At 44.6% G+C, this 18,348-nt stretch overlaps 1 protein-coding gene across 1 annotated transcript in view; it reads left to right on the forward strand.

The window, feature by feature from the left end:
• LOC130361820 (D-beta-hydroxybutyrate dehydrogenase, mitochondrial-like) overlaps positions 1-18,348 on the forward strand; it is a 32,370-nt gene that overhangs the window by 12,745 nt on the left and 1,277 nt on the right. The window contains exon 4 of the mRNA XM_056565366.1: positions 6,391-6,543. Within this exon, the coding sequence (XP_056421341.1) occupies positions 6,391-6,543 (153 nt within the window). The remainder of the gene's footprint in view (positions 1-6,390; positions 6,544-18,348) is intronic.

Here is an 18,348-nt window from a genome sequence, read left to right on the forward strand (position 1 = left end):
CGGGAAAGAGCAGGCCGGAGTTCCCAAGAAACTGAAGTTATTGGTGCCAGGATTGTCCCAGGCCAACACTTTCCAGGTGAAGTCCCTCACACTGGAAAGAAGGGACAATCCCAGAAAAAAATGCAGAGTGTGTAACAAGAGGGAGATACGGAAGGACGCCACCTATCCATGTGACACTTGCCCCGAGCATCCGGGCCTCTGCATTAAAAACTTCTTCAGGGAATATCACACTTCCATGGAGCACTAAATTTTCCCTATTCATTTTATCTTCTCATAATTTGACCCCAATGTGCCAAGTCCAGAGTACATTCCAAATTTCAACCCCATAAACCACTAAATTGCCCCCAAAAAAAGTTTAATAAAAAACAAAAAAACCTGCTAAGACCTCTGGGGGTATCTTTTCCCAAAAATGGGTTATGGGTCACTGAGTCACTAACATCGGGGACTTTTTTTTGTGTTTTTTGCGCAGCACTCTCTCTCCACCTGAGCGGGGTGCGCATTTGGGGCAACAGGTTAGGGACGGCCACACACATCACATTCGCAGAATGATGATTCAGAGCATAGGGTTTGGGGTGGGCATATTTTTTAGTGTGCCCCCGCAGAGCTGTTAACTTCCAGATGTGAGGTATGTCCTTACGCCAAAGAAATGTATTTACAAATTTACGGTGACATTTTCTCCTATTACCACTTGTGAAAATGAAAAATTTGGGGTAACCCCAGCATCCCAAATTAATGAACATTTATCAAACACCTGTGGGGTGTTAAGGCTCAGGTTTTTTTTTTTGCTGTTCTGGCACCATAGGGCAGTGATGGCGAACCTATGGCACGCGTGCCACAGGTGGCACGCTGAGCCCCCTGTGTGGGCACGCGGCCACAGGCCCTCGTCACAATCCTGACATCCCTGTGTCCCGAAAGGTCATTTTGGGACGCAAGGATGTCCCGGTTACCTCTCTGCGGACCCGCGTTGGCTTTAAAAACGCAGGGACCGCCGGGAGGTAGAGCACGCAGGGACGTCACGTCACTGACGTCCCGTGCGTGTTCACGTAAAGCAGAGCGGAGCATCGGGGAGGACCGAGGATGACGCGCGCATGGTAAGTGACCAGCGGGACGTTCTCTTCGGTGTTCCGACACAGACATACAGCCTCCAGCCATGCACTGTATATGGCTGGAGGCTGTATGTCTGTGGGGGGACACTGCCTGCCTAATGTGGGGGGGGGGGAACACTGCCTGCCTAATGTGGGGGGGGAACACTGCCTGCCTAATGTGGGGGGGGGAACACTGCCTGCCTAATGTGGGGGGGGAACACTGCCTGCCTAATGTGGGGGGGGGAACACTGCCTGCCTAATGTGGGGGGGGGAACACTGCCTGCCTAATGTGGGGGGGGGAACACTGCCTGCCTAATGTGGGGGGGGGGACACTGCCTGCCTAATGTGGGGGGGGGAACACTGCCTGCCTAATGTGGGGGGGGAACACTGCCTGCCTAATGTGGGGGGGAACACTGCCTGCCTAATGTGGGGGGGAACGCTGCCTGCCTAATGTGGGGGGGAACGCTGCCTGCCTAATGTGGGGGGGGGGGGACACTGACTGCCTAATGTGGGGGGGGGGACACTGACTGCCTAATGTGGGGGAAATTATACTGCCAACCTTGTGGGGGGAATTATACTGCCAACCTTGTGGAGGGAACTATTCTGCCAACCCTAATGTGGGGGAGCTATACTGCACCTAATGTGGGGGAACTATACTGCACCTAATGTGGGGGAACTATACTGCCAAGCTAATGTGTATTCTGATTTAATTGCTGTGCTGGCACTTTGAGGGGAAAAAGTTGGCATGCATTATGGTTCGGGCACTCGGGCTCAAAAAGGTTCGCCATCACTGCCATAGGGGCTTCCTAAATTCGACATGTCCCCCAAAAACCATTTCAGCTAAATTTGCTTTCCAAAAGCCAAATGTGACTCCTTCTCTTCTGAGCATTGTAGTACATCCGCAGTGCACTTGACGTCCACACATGGGGTATTTCCATACTCAGGAGAAAATGTCCCCCAAAATTTGTAACCCCATCTCCTCTATTACTCCTTGTAAAAAAAAAAAAAAAAAAAATTTGGGGGGAAAAAAAATGCAGTTGTCAAACACCTGTGGGGTGTTAAGGCTCACTGTACCCCTTGTTATGTTCCTTGAGGGGTGTAGCTTCCAAAATAGTATGCCATGGGGGGGGGGGGGTATTTTGCTGTTCTGGCACCATAGGGGCTTCCTAAATGTGACATGCCCCCCAAAAACCATTTCAGAAAAACTCTCTCTCCAAAATCCCATTGTCGCTCCCTTCTGAGCCCTCTAGTGCACCCACAGAGCCCTTGACATACACATGAGATATTTCCTTACTCATAGTTACATAGTTAGTACGGTTGAAAAAAGACATACGTCCATCAAGTTCAACCAGGGAATTGAAGGGTAGGGGTGTGGCGCGATATTGGGGAAGGGATGGGATTTTATATTTCTTCATAAGCATTAATGTTATTTTGTTCCAGGGATGTATCTAATCCTGTTTTAAAGCTGTTAATTGTTCCTGCTGTGACCAGTTCCTGAGGTAGACTGTTCCATAAGTTCACAGTTCTTATGGTAAAGAAGGCGTGTCGCCCCTTGAGACTAAACCTTTTCTTCTCCAGACGGAGGGAGTGCCCCCTCGTCCTTTTCGGGGGGGGTTTAACCTGGAACAGTTTTTCTCCATATTTTTTGTATGGGCCATTAATGTACTTAATATACCGTATATACTCGAGTATAGGCCGAGTTTTTCAGCACGATTTTTCGTGCTGAAAACACCCCCCTCGGCTTATACTCGAGTGAACTCCCCCACCCGCAGTGGTCTTCAACCTGCGGACCTCCAGAGGTTTCAAAACTACAACTCCCAGCAAGCCCGGGCAGCCATCGGCTGTCCGGGCTTGCTGGGAGTTGTAGTTTTGAAACCTCCGGAGGTCCGCAGGTTGAAGACCACTGCGGCCTTCAACATCATCCAGCCCCCTCTCACCCCCTTTAGTTCTGAGTACTCACCTCCGCTCGGCGCTGGTCCGGTCCTGCAGGGCTGTCCGGTGGGGAGGTGGTCCGGTGGGATAGTGTTCCGGGCTGCTATCTTCACCGGGGAGGCCTCTTCTAAGCGCTTCGGGTCCGGCCTCAGAATAGTCACGTTGCCGTGACAACGACGCAGAGGTGCGTTCATTGCCAACGTAATTCTGCGTCATTGTCAAGGCAACGCCTCTATTCCGGGCCGGAAGCGCGGAGAAGAGGCGCCCCCGGTGAAGATAGCAGCCCGGACCACCTCCTCACCGGACCACCTCCTCACCGGACAGTCCTGCAGGACCGGACCAGCGCCGAGCGGAGGTGAGTACTCAGAACTAAAGGGGGTGAGAGGGGGCTGGATGATGTTGAAGGCCGCAGTGGTCTTCAACCTGCGGACCTCCGGAGGTTTCAAAACTACAACTCCCAGCAAGCCCGGACAGCCGATGGCTGCCCGGGCTTGCTGGGAGTTGTAGTTTTGAAACCTCTGGAGGTCCGCAGGTTGAAGACCACTGAGGGCGAATGATGAGAAGAGGATGATGAAGGGGGGGTGTGGGGATGATGAAGGGGGGTGGGGATGATGAAGGGGGGGGTGTGGGATGATAAGGGGATGATGAAGGGGGGATGTGTGGGATAAGGGGATGATGAAGGGGGGGTGTGGGATGATAAGGGGATGATGAAGGGGGGATGTGTGGGATGATGACAAGGGGATGATGAAGGGGGGATGTGTGGGATGATAAGGGGATGATGAAGGGGGGGATGTGCGGGATGATAAGAGGATGATGAAGGGGGGATGTGTGGGATGATGACAAGGGGATGATGATGAGGATGTTAATGACGGGTCTGGATGATGACAGGGGGGGATGAGGTATTTCCCACCCTAGGCTTATACTCGAGTCAATAACTTTTCCTGGGATTTTGGGTTGAAATTAGGGGTCTCGGCTTATACTCGGGTCGGCTTATACTCGAGTATATACGGTACATTTATCATATCCTCCCTTAAACGTCTCTTCTCAAGACTAAACAATTGTAACTCCTTTAATCGCTCCTCATAGCTAAGATGTTCCATGAACCATTTTAGTTTAGTCACGTGTCTCTGCACCCTTTCCAGCTCCACAGTGTCCCTTTTATGGACTGGTGCCCAAAACTCAACAGCATATTCCAGGTGAGGCCGTACCAATGCTTTATAAAGGGGGGGAGTATTATGTCCCTGTCCCTCGAGTCCATGCCTCTTTTTATACATGACAATATCCTGATGGCCTTGGAAGCAGCAGCCTGAGAAATGAGGTTACAAATTTTGGGGGGATTTCTCAAGCCCAAATGCAGTTGTGCATTTATGCTGGGGGAGCAGATCCTGCCCTTGTGGTCTGTTGGTAAGGGCATAAAAAATGCATACAATGGGGGATGCCTGCAGCAGACTACAAGTGCTACAAGGATCTGCTCCCCCAGCATAAATGCACAACTGCATTTGGGGTTGAGCACCTCCTGCCATTTGAGACCACGTCTTTGTTGTTGTTTAAATCTTATACTTGGAGGTGTATAAACTCCACATTTAATGCGCCTTGATCACTATTAAGGCAGCATTAAGGTCCACCTGTGAGGCTGGCAACCATATCAGCCAACTTGGGTGTGGCTTTTATAGTCTGCCTCCCTCTTCCCATTGTATGTGTGCCCAGCCACACTGGAGGGTATCTGGGGGGGGGGAGGCTGTGAGTCGGACCTAATGCTGCTGAAATTGCCCACTGGCCCCTGGTTTTGCTTATCATGCACTGGTAGGTTAGTGTTAGGTCCCGTGCCACTTGAGAAACCTTGGCATTGGTGTGCGGGCTCAGGTATGTCCTTCATATAAGGATATACTGGTTAATGTCTCAATTTTAACATCAGCGTTGAGGGTTAGCCAATGTCATTGTTTACATCTACCACAGTAGTCCACCTAAATTCTTGTATTGTATTACTCATAGAAGCCACTTCAGAATAGTCCAATGTTCTTGGGTGTTTCTAGTTGTGTGTTTTGGGTCATTATCCTATTGAAGGACCTGTGACTGAGACCAAGCTTCCTGACACTGGGCAGCACATTTTGCTCCAGAATGCCTTGAAGCCCCAAAACATAACTCTGCCTCCGCCTCAAAACATAACTAAGCCTCCTCCATGATTCACAATAGGTATAGTGTTATCTTGCCAAAAGTTTTGTCTTTTCTGTACAAAGGACAGAAAAAGTTTCTGGAAGAATGTCCTTTGAACAGATGAAACAATACAGGAGTTTTTGCCAAGTCACATGAGGTTTATGTTCGCAGATGCGAATTGAAGCATTCAAAGACAAGAACACTGTACCTTCTATAAAGCATGCAGGGGGCTTGGCTTTGTTTTGGGGCTGCTTTGCACTGGCATCGTATTGTGAAAATAAAGTGCCCAGTAGAGAGGGTAGCAAGGCAGTTACCCTTTCTATGAATAGTTTTGTGCTGGAGTGTTGCTTTAAAGGAAATCTGTCACCAGAGTCACCTGCACTAACTTGTTGGTAGTGCAGGTGACACTGATGACAACGGTACTTACTTTGTCCCATTCCGTGCAGGGGATCTCTTGTAATCTTCTCCGTTGGCTCCAGCTCCGGGCCCGGCTTGGGGAAGGGGCGGAGCTTAGTGACAACCTTTGCTATTCTCTAGCAGCGGGACCCAACAGAGAGCAGCAGCGGTGACGTCACTAAGCTCCGGCCATGCCCCAAGTCTCTGTTGCTTTCTGCTGGGTCCCGCTGCTAGAGAACAGCAGCGGTGACCTCACTAAGCTCCGCCCGTGCCCCAAGCCGGGCCCGGGGCTGGAGCTAGCACAGAAGATTACTGGAGCTCCCCTGCATGGAACAGGACAAGGTAAGTACCGTTGTCATCAATGTCACCTGCACTACCTCTCTGTACCAACAGGTTAGTGCAGGTGACACTGGTGACAGATTTTCTTTAATATCTGGCCACCATATAGTTGTATAGTACTAGCAGTTGTACACACATATTGGCACCAGCTAGCTATACCTCAGTGATTGCAGTAACACAATACAAGATCTTTATTTCAGAAGCAATCTTACTGATTAGTTTATATAGGGACAGAAACATAGGCATACAGTATACAATTGTCTTAATGTTTTATATATACCACATTAGGACAGCAGTCATTACGCCACAGTTGAGCAGAGCCTCAGTTACATATACTAGGTAGAAATGTATGGCCTCTATTATATCTCTGCAGAGAATATTACCCAGCTTTCCCCAGACTGCAGAAAGGCTGATTTACCCAGTACATTGATAAAAATGTCAGCTTGCCAACCCAGTCCATGCTTAGCTTTCACTTTCTTTACAGGTTTGTGGGGTCTGGTGAATAATGCTGGTATTTCTACATTTGGAGAAGTAGAGTTCACAAGCCTTGACACGTATAAAGAAATAGCAGAAGTGAACTTGTGGGGAACAATAAGAGTAACAAAAGCTTTCTTGCCATTAATACGTCAAGGCAAAGGTAAGTTAACACACAGTGTCACTAACAGAAGTAACCCTGGCATCATGGGTTCTATTTTACAATGGAAATAACAAATCTGTTATGAGCCTTTTTATGTACTTATAACTCCCTGTGATTTCTTATTAAATCCTGAAAATATAGTAAATAACAGTTATAGAAGCAGATTTAGTGTAAACATATATTTTTGTTCTTTTCCCTTATAAATAAATGTAATTTATTTTAGTGTCCCATAATATACTGGCACCATAAGGTCACAATGACACAGGATTAAAGGGGTACTTTCCTATGTAACAGACTAGAATATGTGCCCATAAATATATTGTATAATCAGTGTATGCTTTATCATACATAAATAGGTAACTGAGCACCAGTAAGAAGCAAGTATGTCTGTGCAACTATTTATTACATAAAACCTACAAAAAAAGTTGCTTGACCATAAATGGATATTAAAATTATATGTAGATAAAAAGTTGAGTCTGCATCTTATTAGAAAATATTAAAATCCGGCCACCATCGATTAGGTAAACAACTAAAATGTGACTAGTCACATAAAGGAGGGGGGGAGAGGGGAGTACAGGGAGGGAATATTTCCACAGGACTATATGCCACCAAAGTGTCCCCGGAAAACCAGATACTAGCAAAGCTGTCAGATGCCACCAATGCCTACATTCTACAGACCCTGTTTAAAGGAGTACTCCGGTGGTTAAGATTTTTGGCTATATTGCATCTTCCTTTTTAATGTTCATGTTTTTTGCAATGGACATGTATTATATGTTTGTGTAGCATGTGTCTCTTTTTTTTCTTACCTGTTCGTGGGCCAAGAAGTTCTGTAGTTCTGTGTTGGATCTCTTACTGTTGTCCACAACGTCAGTCATGTTAGGATTAGGCTGTGGTCTACATGTCAGGGCTTTTTTTTTTCTCTGTTCTTTCAGAACTGCATGAGAGAAATAAGCCACGCCCCCTCATCTCCCCCTCCTGGAGGACGCAGGTCTGCATGAGAGAAAGAAGCCAGAGCAGGGGGAGAGAGAGGACATATTTCTGAGGATGCAGGTCTGCACTGAAAGAAGACAGAGAAGATAAGAGTGTTATCTGAAGGGGAGGATAACAAAGTGCACGGGCTGGGGATGTATAGACTGCAGAGGAATAAATCTCGGACTGGGGATGATTTCTGTGTGTGAAGGGAGGAGGGGGGGGGGGACAATCCTGAATGACATATGCTGGGAGTTGTAATCTCTGTTATGTGTGTGTATGCTAGTGTTTACAAACCAGTGTTCCTCCAGCTGTTGCAAAACTACAACTCCCAGCATGCCTGGACAGACTTTGGGCATGCTGGGAGTTTTAGATTTGTAACAGCTGTAGGCACACTGGTTGGTTGGCCTATTCAGCATACAGATCATGTTACACCAGTGTTTCCAAACCAGTGTTCCTCCAGCTGTATCAAAACTACCAACTCCCAGCATGCCCAGACAGCTTTTGGCTGTCCGGGCATGCTGGTAGTAGTAGTTTTGCAACACCTGGAGGCACCCTGGATGGGAAACACTGGTGTATGCCCTATAGAGGTGTGGTGAACTACAAACCCCAGGAGACTACAGAGGCAGCATGCTGGTGTTATACCACAGACTGAAGACTCACTCCTGAATGACACATGCTGGGAGTTGTAGTCCCTTTTGTGTGTGTATGCCAGTGTATCCCAACCAGGGCTGATTATATTAGTGTGCTGTGTATAAGGGTGCTGACACGGGAAAATAGTAGAGTGGGTAAAGGGCGGAACAAACGGGGGGGGGGGGGGGGGGGGAGCCGCCCCAAACCAGCAAGGCATATGGCTAGCTGGGATTTATAGTCTTCAGCACAGCAAGAAACAGGAAATAGAAGCAAAGATAGGAAAACAAAGTGGGGGATAAAAAGACAACAAAGAATGGAGATAGAGTAGCCTAAACAACAAGAATAGAAATTAAACAAAACAAATAGGGTAAGTCAAAAACGGAAAAACACGTTGAACGCCGGAGTACCACTTTAAGGTCTCCATGAACTTGAACACTGTCTATGAGGATTTACAGTGCTCAGGGATTACCGCCCTCGCAACCCCTTGATGGCACATTTAGATATATATATATTCTCTTAATAGACCAAAATTATATACATAGTAAAAATGATTAACAAAATATTATAATGGATTCCAGATTGCAATCATTTTTTTTTTTTTATACAGACAAAAGGTAAAGAATTTATCCTATATAGTTGCTAATCAAGTGCCTAATGCAACAAAGTGCCTAACATTGTCTTAGATTAAGAACCATTTCTTCGTGGCTTAAGAGTAATATCACAGGTAACTTATCCTCTGCCGGTTTCCCACAGCCAAAATTGCGCAAGCCAATTATGTGGCTACTCCTTAATTTAAATGGGTAGCAACATAATCCGCAAGTGTAATTTTAGCTGCAGGAAACCTGGAGAATACAGTTTAAAGGGTACCTGTATAAAGAAAACGTTCTTATTGCGGATTGCCAGAAATAATTCATCTGGAGAAGGCGCTTGGATATTGACATCCCCGTACAGGACAACGTAATCTGTGTGGATTCCACCAAAATAATGAGCAATATGGTTCTTTCAGCTGCAGAAATTTTTAATTCCCCCACTGAAATTCTGAAATGTGCACTGTATAATAAATTTTTTTTTTCTTTTTTTTTGTCTCTCCAAGTCAGAATTTGGTTGCTCAAATAACATATTTGCTACTGTGAAAAAAGAAAGTCACGAATGAGCAGGTGTGTTATTTGATATTGTTTTCATCGTGTCCAACAATTTGAAGTAGAAAATATTACTCTTGGTTTTTCCTCGCTCCCTAGCAGCCTTCTTCTGGTTTTGTCCTGTCTCTTACTATGAGCAAAGTTGTGGGAACATCATTTGTAAATTGGCCACTGCATACAGGCGTGGTTTTGCCCACACATGACAATTGCGATACAGTACCACCCAACTATCTCAATCCACACCTTTTCAAGCCAGGTAAAATGGTATTCGGATGAGAGATGAAACAAAACTGGAAGTGAGCCACTGGGAAGGGAGAATACCTTGTAGACACAACAAAAAAGTAGAGGTATTTATATAAAGCCAAAATAGCAGGCCTTCTAATATGGGGATTTGGATAAATTGTCATTGTTTGGTTAATAAGCTGCAACTACTGGTAAAAGATACCAGATATTTATCAATGTATGACTGTAGTAAAGTACTGATTGCATGTCCCAGGATTTTCCGTGGTCACAGGAATGTTTTAAATAAAGGCTCATTTATATTTGTTGTAAATCTTTATGATTCACCACTTATTGTCTAGGGGAAAATGAAAGATTTTTTTTATCATTGTTCTTTGCAACAAGTAAAAACCTTCTTTATGGTCATTAATTGTAAAATCTCCAAAAATGCTCAAGCTGGTGTAGTAATTAGCCCTAATACAATTTTTATGCATGTTTTATATGTAAAATACCCTATTATATCTTCTCTATAGGGGTGCTCCATGTCCCTGCAGTTTTAGGAGCATGAGGAACTTAGTATTTCTCTACCCCCTCCCTTATCATATGGCCTGCACTGGTCTACATTCATTTCACATAGCAATATATATTTGCTCTCCATTTTTAGTTCCTAGGAAATTACTTAAGGGAGAGTGTCCTAAAACCATAAGTGACATCAGTCAATCTTTGGGGGACTATATTGTTCGAGAATATCTCTCTCTTTTCTATCTTGCACTCTTTTTTTTTTATTTTTTCCTTTACTTATACTAAAATGATATTTATTACATTGTCATGCAATATATGATGAATTTGGTGCACTTTTTTGCTGTGGATTTATACTCCGCCCATTGTGATTCCACAAAAATGTTATAACTTTTTAAAAAGTCTCAAATGATAAATGTATCTAAAAACCCACACTACTTAAAGGGATACTCCAGGGAAGTGTGTGTGTGTATGTATGTATGTATGTATGTATATATAATAATAAAAGCTCCGAAGCCATCACAAAAACTAGATATGTTCCATGTAAACCATCCTGCCTGATATGCATTGCTCCTGTGGCCTCTGTTGTCTTCTCTGGTGTTGTGGTTCGTGGCTTTGGGGTAAAATTAGATTTAGCTCAAAACGTTATGCAACCAATTAAATATCTGCATACCATGCATCTGAGGCCATCAATATGGCTGAGACTCAAGATGGCTGCCACTATGTGGTCTAGTGAAAACAATATATTCACAATGCCCAGGTACATTAGACACTTAACTAAGCAGTATTGCTGGAGCCCAAATGCATTAATAAACACCCCACAGACCAACCTATTTATTAGGAATTTTGTAAGAGTTATATCCTAATAGCCTATGGACAAATTAACACTACACACCCAAATACTGGCTGAGATAAAAATGTTTAATAAACAATCAACTAAACACGATCTAACTAAGAACAAAGAAACATACAGTACGAAGAAAGTTAGACCATTAAAGCTGTAGTGTAAATGAACACATATTCAACAATTATAGTAGAAACTAGGGATCGACCGATATTTGATTTTTTTTTTGTGTGTTTTTTTTTTAGGACCGATAAGGCCAATAGCCGATAACTTATACCGGAATATCGGTATAAGTTATCGGCTATTTCTGCAACCCGGCCCTGCTGCAGATCAATGATTTAAAGCGCCTGCTTTAAATCATTGAACTGCATCGGCTTTTGCGGGGCCAGAGACCGCCGCCCGCTTCTCTCTCCCTGCCGGTCCTTAGTCCAACCGCTGCCCCATTGCCTCCCCCATCCCCGGTTTTATAATTCTGGCTCTGGCAGCGTTCTGAGCTGCCAATGTGCGCACTGACGGTGACGTCGCGTTGAGGATGTCACTCGTCATTGCGCAGCACACAGCGTAACGCAGGACACCGGAAGTAGCGTGGACCCCGGGAACAGGTAATTATACAACCTGGGATGGGGGAGGCAATGGGGCAGCGTTGATGGCGGTCTCTGGCCGGGGCGGTGCAGTGGGGGATGCGTTGTGGGGGATTATCGGCAAGGTAATTGCTGATACTGATAACGTCCAAAATCGTGAATATCGGCCAAACCGATAATCAGTCGATCCTTAGTAGGAACACTGTTGGCTATTTGGGTGGATTTTCCTTTAAAAGGTACAACATCTATAATATATAAAAAAAAAAACGACAAAAGAATATAAATACTGAAATACTTATCTTCGGGGAACCCATACAGCAAGTATGAAACTGGAACAAAGGATGGCATGGAGGAAAAAACTTCATCCCTTTTGTTGTAGAATCAGGACCCACCAGGAAGTTGAAAGGGAGTTAGTGTGGTTGTTGTCCATGGGAAGAAAGAGAGACCTCTATTGTCCTTGCAATGGTGTTTATTGTGTTGTCGCCGCCCCTTTTCCAGCCCACCTGTGTGTTGGCTTTGTTTACAAAAACACCTTGCCCTGCAGATATGCCTGGGAGACCCCATTTACCTGTGGGACAGACTCCATTTTGCCTTTGTCTAAACAAACTCCATGTGGCTTTCTGGGATAGTAACACTAAAATAGATATTCCATAACATTTGTCTGCTTAATATTTTTTTGCCATTCTGAATCTTTTCCAGCCCTCACCCTTCTGCTTTGAGCAGCAGAGAGAGATTCAGTGTCTGATTGGCTGAGGCTACACACACCTCCCAGTTCTTGGCACTAAAGAGAGCATGACTCATCAGTGCAGGGCAGAAACCACATGGTCTGTGTCTCTCAGGAGGGTGGGGACTGCTTTCAGAGAGGGATTCTGACAGAGTGGATGGCTAAATGATGTGATTCCCTCACTTCATGCATGTAAGAGACAACCAAAGAGAGGAAACTGCTCTATATTACCAATGAATGATATTTAGACAAATGAATAGGTTGTTGAGAGGTAAAAGAGAGGCTATGGATTTTGTTCCCCGGAGTACCCCTTAAGGACCAAGGGAGTACGTCCGGGCGAGGATTGAACCGGGGTGACTGCTGATATCGATCAGCAGTCACCCCGTGCAAATGCCCAGGGGGGGTCATCAGACACCCCCCCCCCCCATGTCGGCAATCGCCGGTGAATTCACAACAGCGATTTGCGCGATTCAGGGTCATATGGGTCTATGGAAAATAAGGGGGATCGGGGTTGTCAAAGACACCCACGATCTCCCTGAAGGGATAGGAGTGAGGTGGCAGGGGTGGTCATCTATAAGCACGACCAATAGCAGATCGGGTGCGGGGGGGGGGGGGGGTTAACTTTCGGTTTCTCCGTTCTGCCCATCCACAATAGGCAGGGCAGAACGGAGAAACCGAAGGGGACCTGTGCCGGAGGTCCACTTACCCATCAGCGGAGGCGATGATCAGCGGTGGGGATCGGTGGCAGCAGAGGGCGGCGATGCGGCTCCCTAGATCCTACGGGAGCCGGTGAGTTGCCTAGCAACATTTGGAGGGCTGCAGTTTGAGACATCTATACAGTGGTCTCTAAACTGTGGCCCTCCAGATGTTGCAAAACTGCAAATCCCAGCATGCCCAAACAGCAAACAGCTGTCTCTGCATGCTGGGAGTTGTAGTTGCGTACCTCCAGCTGTTGCATAACTACATCTCTCAGTATGCCCTTCGGTGATCAGTACATGCTGGGAGTTATAGTTTTGCAACAGCCAGAGGCACACTGGTTGGAAAATACTGAGTTAAATAACAGAACTTAACTGAAGGTTTCCCAACCAGTGTGCCTCCAGCTGTTGCAAAAGTACAACTCCCAGCATGCACTGTCTGTTAGTACATGCTGGCAGTTGTAGTTTTGAAACAGCTGAAGGATTGTAGGGTACATTCACACGGGCAGGTTTACAGTGAGTTTTCTGCTTCAAGTTTGAGCTGTGGCAAACTTTCTGCCGCAGCGCAAACTCCTAGCGGGAAACTCACCGAATCCCACCAGTGCGAATGTGCCCTAAAAACACTACACTAACACAAAATAAAGGGTAAAACACTACATATACACCCCCTTACACTGCCCCCCCCCCCAATAAAATGAAAACGTATTGTACAGCAGTGTTTCCAAAACGGACCCTCCAGCGGTTGCAAAACAACAACTCCCAGCATTTCCGGACAGCCACTGCCTATCCAGGCATGCTGGGAGGTTAGCACCAGCTGGAGGCGCCCTGTTTGGAAATCACTGGCGTAGAATACCCCAATGTCCACCCCTATGCAATCCCTAATTTAGTCCTCAAATGCGCATGGTGCTCTCTCACTTCGGAGCCCTGTTGTGTTTCAAGGAAACAGTTTAGGGCCACATATGGGGTAGTTCCGTACTCGGGAGAAATTGCACTACAAATTTTGGGGGGCTTTTTCTTCTTTTACCCCTTTATGAAAAGGAAAAGTTGGGGTCTACACCAGCCTGTTAGTGTAAAATGTTTTTATTTTTTTACACTGCTGGTGTTGCCCCATACTTTTTATTTTCACAAGCAGTAAAAGGGGAAAAAAAGACCCCCAAAATTTGTAACGCAATTTCTCCAGAATACGGAAATACCCCATATGTGGGGGTAAAATGCTCTGCGGACGCACAACAAGGCTCAGGAGTTAGAGCGCACTATGTACATTTGAGGCTTAAATTGGTGATTTGCACAGGGGTGGCTGATTTTCCAGCGGTTCTGACATGAACGCAAAAAAATACCCACATGTGACCCCATTTTGGATACTACACCCCTCATGGAATGTAACAAGGGGTATAGTGAGCCTTAACACCCCACAGGTGTTTGACGAATTTTCGTTAAAGTTGGATGGGAAAAGGCTGGTGTTACCCTAAAGTTTTCATTTCCAAAAGGGAAAATAGGAAAAAAGCCCCCAAAATTTGTAATCCCGTTTCTTCTGAGTAAGACCATACCCCATTTGTGGATGTTAAGTGCTCTGCTGGCGCACTACAATGCTCTGAAGAGAAGGAGCACCATTGGGCTTTTGAGGAGAAGATTTGTCCGGAATTGAAGGCCATGTGTGTTTACAAAAACCACATAGTGCCAGAACAATGGACCCCCCCCCCCCACGTGACCCCATTTTGTAAACTACACCCCCCCCCCATGTAATGTAATAAGGGGTGCAGTGAGCATTTACGCCCCACAGTTTGACAGATTTTTGGAACAGTGGTCTGTGAAAATGAAAAATTTTATTTTTCATTTGCTCAGCCCACTGTTCCAAAGATCTGTCAAATGCCAGTGGGGTGTAAATGCTCACTGCACCCCTTATTAAATTCTGTGAGGGATGTAGTTTCCAAAATGGGGTCACATGTGGGGGGTCCACTGTGCTGGCACCACAGGGGGCTTTGTAAATGCACATGGCCCCAAACATCCATTCCAAACAAATTCTCTTTCCAAAAGCTCAATGGCTCTCCTCTTCTGAGCATTGTAGTGCGCCAGCAGAGCACTTGACGTCCACACATAGGGTATTCCCATACTCAGAAGAAATGGGGTTACAAATTTTGGAGGAAATTTTCTCCTACTACCCCTTGTAAAAAATGTAAACTTTGGGAAAAAACTGCATTTTATTTTTCATTTACACATCCAACTTTAGCAAAAAGTCATCAAACACCTGTGAGGTGTTAAGGCTCACTTTACCCCTTGTTACGTTTCTTTAGGGGTGTAGTTTCCAAAATGGTATGCCATATGTGGGTTTTCTGCCGTTCTGGCACCATAGGGGCTTCCTAAATGTGACACGCCCCCCAAAAACCATTTCAGAAAAACTCACTCTCCAAAATTCCATTGCCTCTCCTTCCCTTCTGAGCCCTCTATTGTGCCTGCCGAACACTTGACATACATATGAGGTATTTCCTTACTTGAGAGAAATTGGGTTACAAGTTTTGAGAGGATTTTTCTCCTTTTACCCCTTGTAAAAATTCAAAAACTGGGTCTACAAGAACATGCGAGTGTAAAAAATTAAGATTTTGAATTTTCTCCTTCACTTTGCTGCTATTCCTGTGAAACACCTAAAGGGTTAAAACACTTACTGAATGTCATTTTGAATACTTTGAGGGGTGCAGTTTTTATAATGGGGTCTCTTATGGGGTATTTCTAATATGAAGGCCCTTCAAATCCACTTCAAACCTGAACTGGTCCATGAAAAATTCTGATTTAGAAAAATTTGTGAAAAATTGCTGCTGAACTTTGAAGCCCTCTGATGTCTTCCAAAAGTAAAAACCTGGCAACTTTATAATGCAAACATAAAAGACATATTGTATTTGGGAATCAAAATATAATTTATTTGGAATGTCCATTTTCCTTACAAGCAGAGAGCTTCAAAGTTAGAAAAATGGAATTTTGGAATTTTTCACCAAGAAGTGATGCAAGTATTGACAAAATTTTACCACTACCATAAAGTAGAATATGTCACGAATAAACATCTCTGATTCAGATTGAAAGGTAAAAGCATCCCAGAGTTATTAATGCTTAAAGTGACAGTGGTCAGATGTGCAAAAAATTGCCGGGTCCTTAAGGGGTTAAAAAAAAAAGTGATCCCCTCTATGCACATCATAAGGGATAAGTGTCTGATGGGAGGGGGGGGGGGGGGGAGTCTGATCGCTGGGACCCCTGCAATCTCCTGCCCAACACCCCGCTCTCTGAGAGGAGCGCATACTACAGATGGAACAAGCTCCATTCATTTCTATGGGGGCGCTGTACATAACCTAGTGCAGCACACACTACAAGGAAGGGGAAGATAAACACTAACATGCATGATGCAATGTAGTCCCACCAGGGGGCTCCATAAAATGAAACCACAGCATATCCTGATACAGACATTTTAAATTAATGAACGTTGACCAAAAGCAAAAATGAGAGGCAATATCTATAAGTATTGTGCTGACTCCAATGCATGCCCCCCTGACGAAGCTCTGTGTTAGCAAAACGTGCATTGAGTTCAGCACATGGCAGATATTGTGGCTTCCAGTTTGTAATCTTCCCTCATTTTTGCTTTTGGTCAGCATTCATTAAAAAAAATATTTAAATTCATTATTCTTTTACTTGTAAAACTGATTGTAAAGTCTGTACCAGAATATGCTGCCCTTCCATTTTATGGAGCCCACTGATTTATTACATCATGCATATTAGTTGTTCACTTGCCCTTCCTCGTAATGTGTGTTTTCGCGGGTGTTTTTTTATTTTTATTTTATTTAAATTATCTTGTCCTGTTTGTTTGTTTTGTTTTTTTGTTCAATAAAGAGAAATAATTTTTTGATATCACTCTGTAGTGCTGATTTGTTTGGGAGTATGATGTAATCTTTTCCACTACACAGGTTTTTAAATAATGGCAAATAAAATTTGTCATGGCCGTAAATGTTGGCACCCCTGAAATTTTCAAGAAAATGAAATATTTCTCACAGAAAAGGATTGCAGTAACACATGTTTTGCTATACACATGTTTATTCACTTTGTGTGTATTGGAACTAAACCAAAAGGGAGGAAAAGAAGCAAATTGGACATAATGTCACACCAAACTCCAAAAATGGTCTGGACATAATTATTGGCACACTTTCAAAATTGTGGATAAATAAGATTGTTTCAAGCATGTGATGCTCCTTTAAACTCACCTGGGGCAAGTAACAGGTGTGGGCAATATAAAAATCACACCTGAAAGCAGATAAAAAGGAGAGACAATATCAACAATCTAAAGGTTAAAAGACCATCTGCAGAGATCTTGATAATGTTGCACACTGGGCAAAAGGAGAATCTAGAAGTTTGTAACCCATGGCACTGTAGCTAATCTCCCTGGGCGTGGACGGAAGAGAATAATTGATGAAAGGTGTTAACGCAGGATAGTCCAGATGGTGGATAAGCAGCCCCAAACAAGTTCCAAAGATATTCAAGCTGTCCTGCAGCCTCAGGGAGCATCAGTGTCAGCACAAACTATCCGTCGACATTTAAATGAAATGCTATGGCAGGAGACCCAGGAGGACCCACTGTTAACACAGAGACCTAAAAAAGCAAAATGAACTTGAGTAAGCCAAAATCCTTCTGGGAAAACGTCTTGTGGACAGATGAGACCAAGATAGAGCTTTTTGGTAAAGCACATCATTCTACTGTTTACTGAAAACAGAATGAGGTCTACAAAGTAAAGAACACAGTACCTACAGTGAAATACGGAGGAGGTTCAATGATCTTTTGGGGTTGTTTTGCTGCCTCTGGCACTGGCTGCCATGAATGTGTGCAAGGCATCATGAAATCTGAGGATTACCAACAGATTTTGGGTCGAACTGTACAGCCCAGTGTCAGAAAGCTGGGTTTGCGTCCAAGATCTTGGGTCTACCAGCAGGACAATGACCCCAAACATATATGAAAAAGCACCCAGAAATGGATGGCAACAAAGCGCTGGAGAGTTCTGTAGTGGCCAACAATGAGTCCAGATCTAAATCCCATTGAACACCTGTGGAGAAATCTTAAAATTGCTGTTGGGAAAAGGCGCCCTTCCAATAAGAGAGACCTGGGGCAGTTTGCAAAGGAAGAGTGGTCCAACATTCCGGCTGAGAGGTGTAAGAAGCTTATTGATGGTTATAGGAAGCGACTGATTTCAGTTATTTTTCCCAAAGGGTGTGTAACCGAATATTAAGTTAAGGGTGCCAATAATTTTGTCCAGCCCATTTTTGGAGTTTGGTGTGATATTATGACCAATTTATTTATTTTTTTCTCTCCTTTTTTTTGTTTAGTTCCAATACACACAAAGGGAATAAACATGTGTATAGCAAAACATGTGTTACTGCAATCCTTTTCTGTGAGAAATACTTTATTTTCTTGAAAAATTTCAGGGGTGCCAACAGTTACGGCCATGACTGTATGT

The sequence above is a fragment of the Hyla sarda genome, chromosome 3 (assembly GCF_029499605.1).
Source record: "Hyla sarda isolate aHylSar1 chromosome 3, aHylSar1.hap1, whole genome shotgun sequence".
In the NCBI taxonomy this organism is placed as follows: domain Eukaryota; kingdom Metazoa; phylum Chordata; class Amphibia; order Anura; family Hylidae; genus Hyla; species Hyla sarda.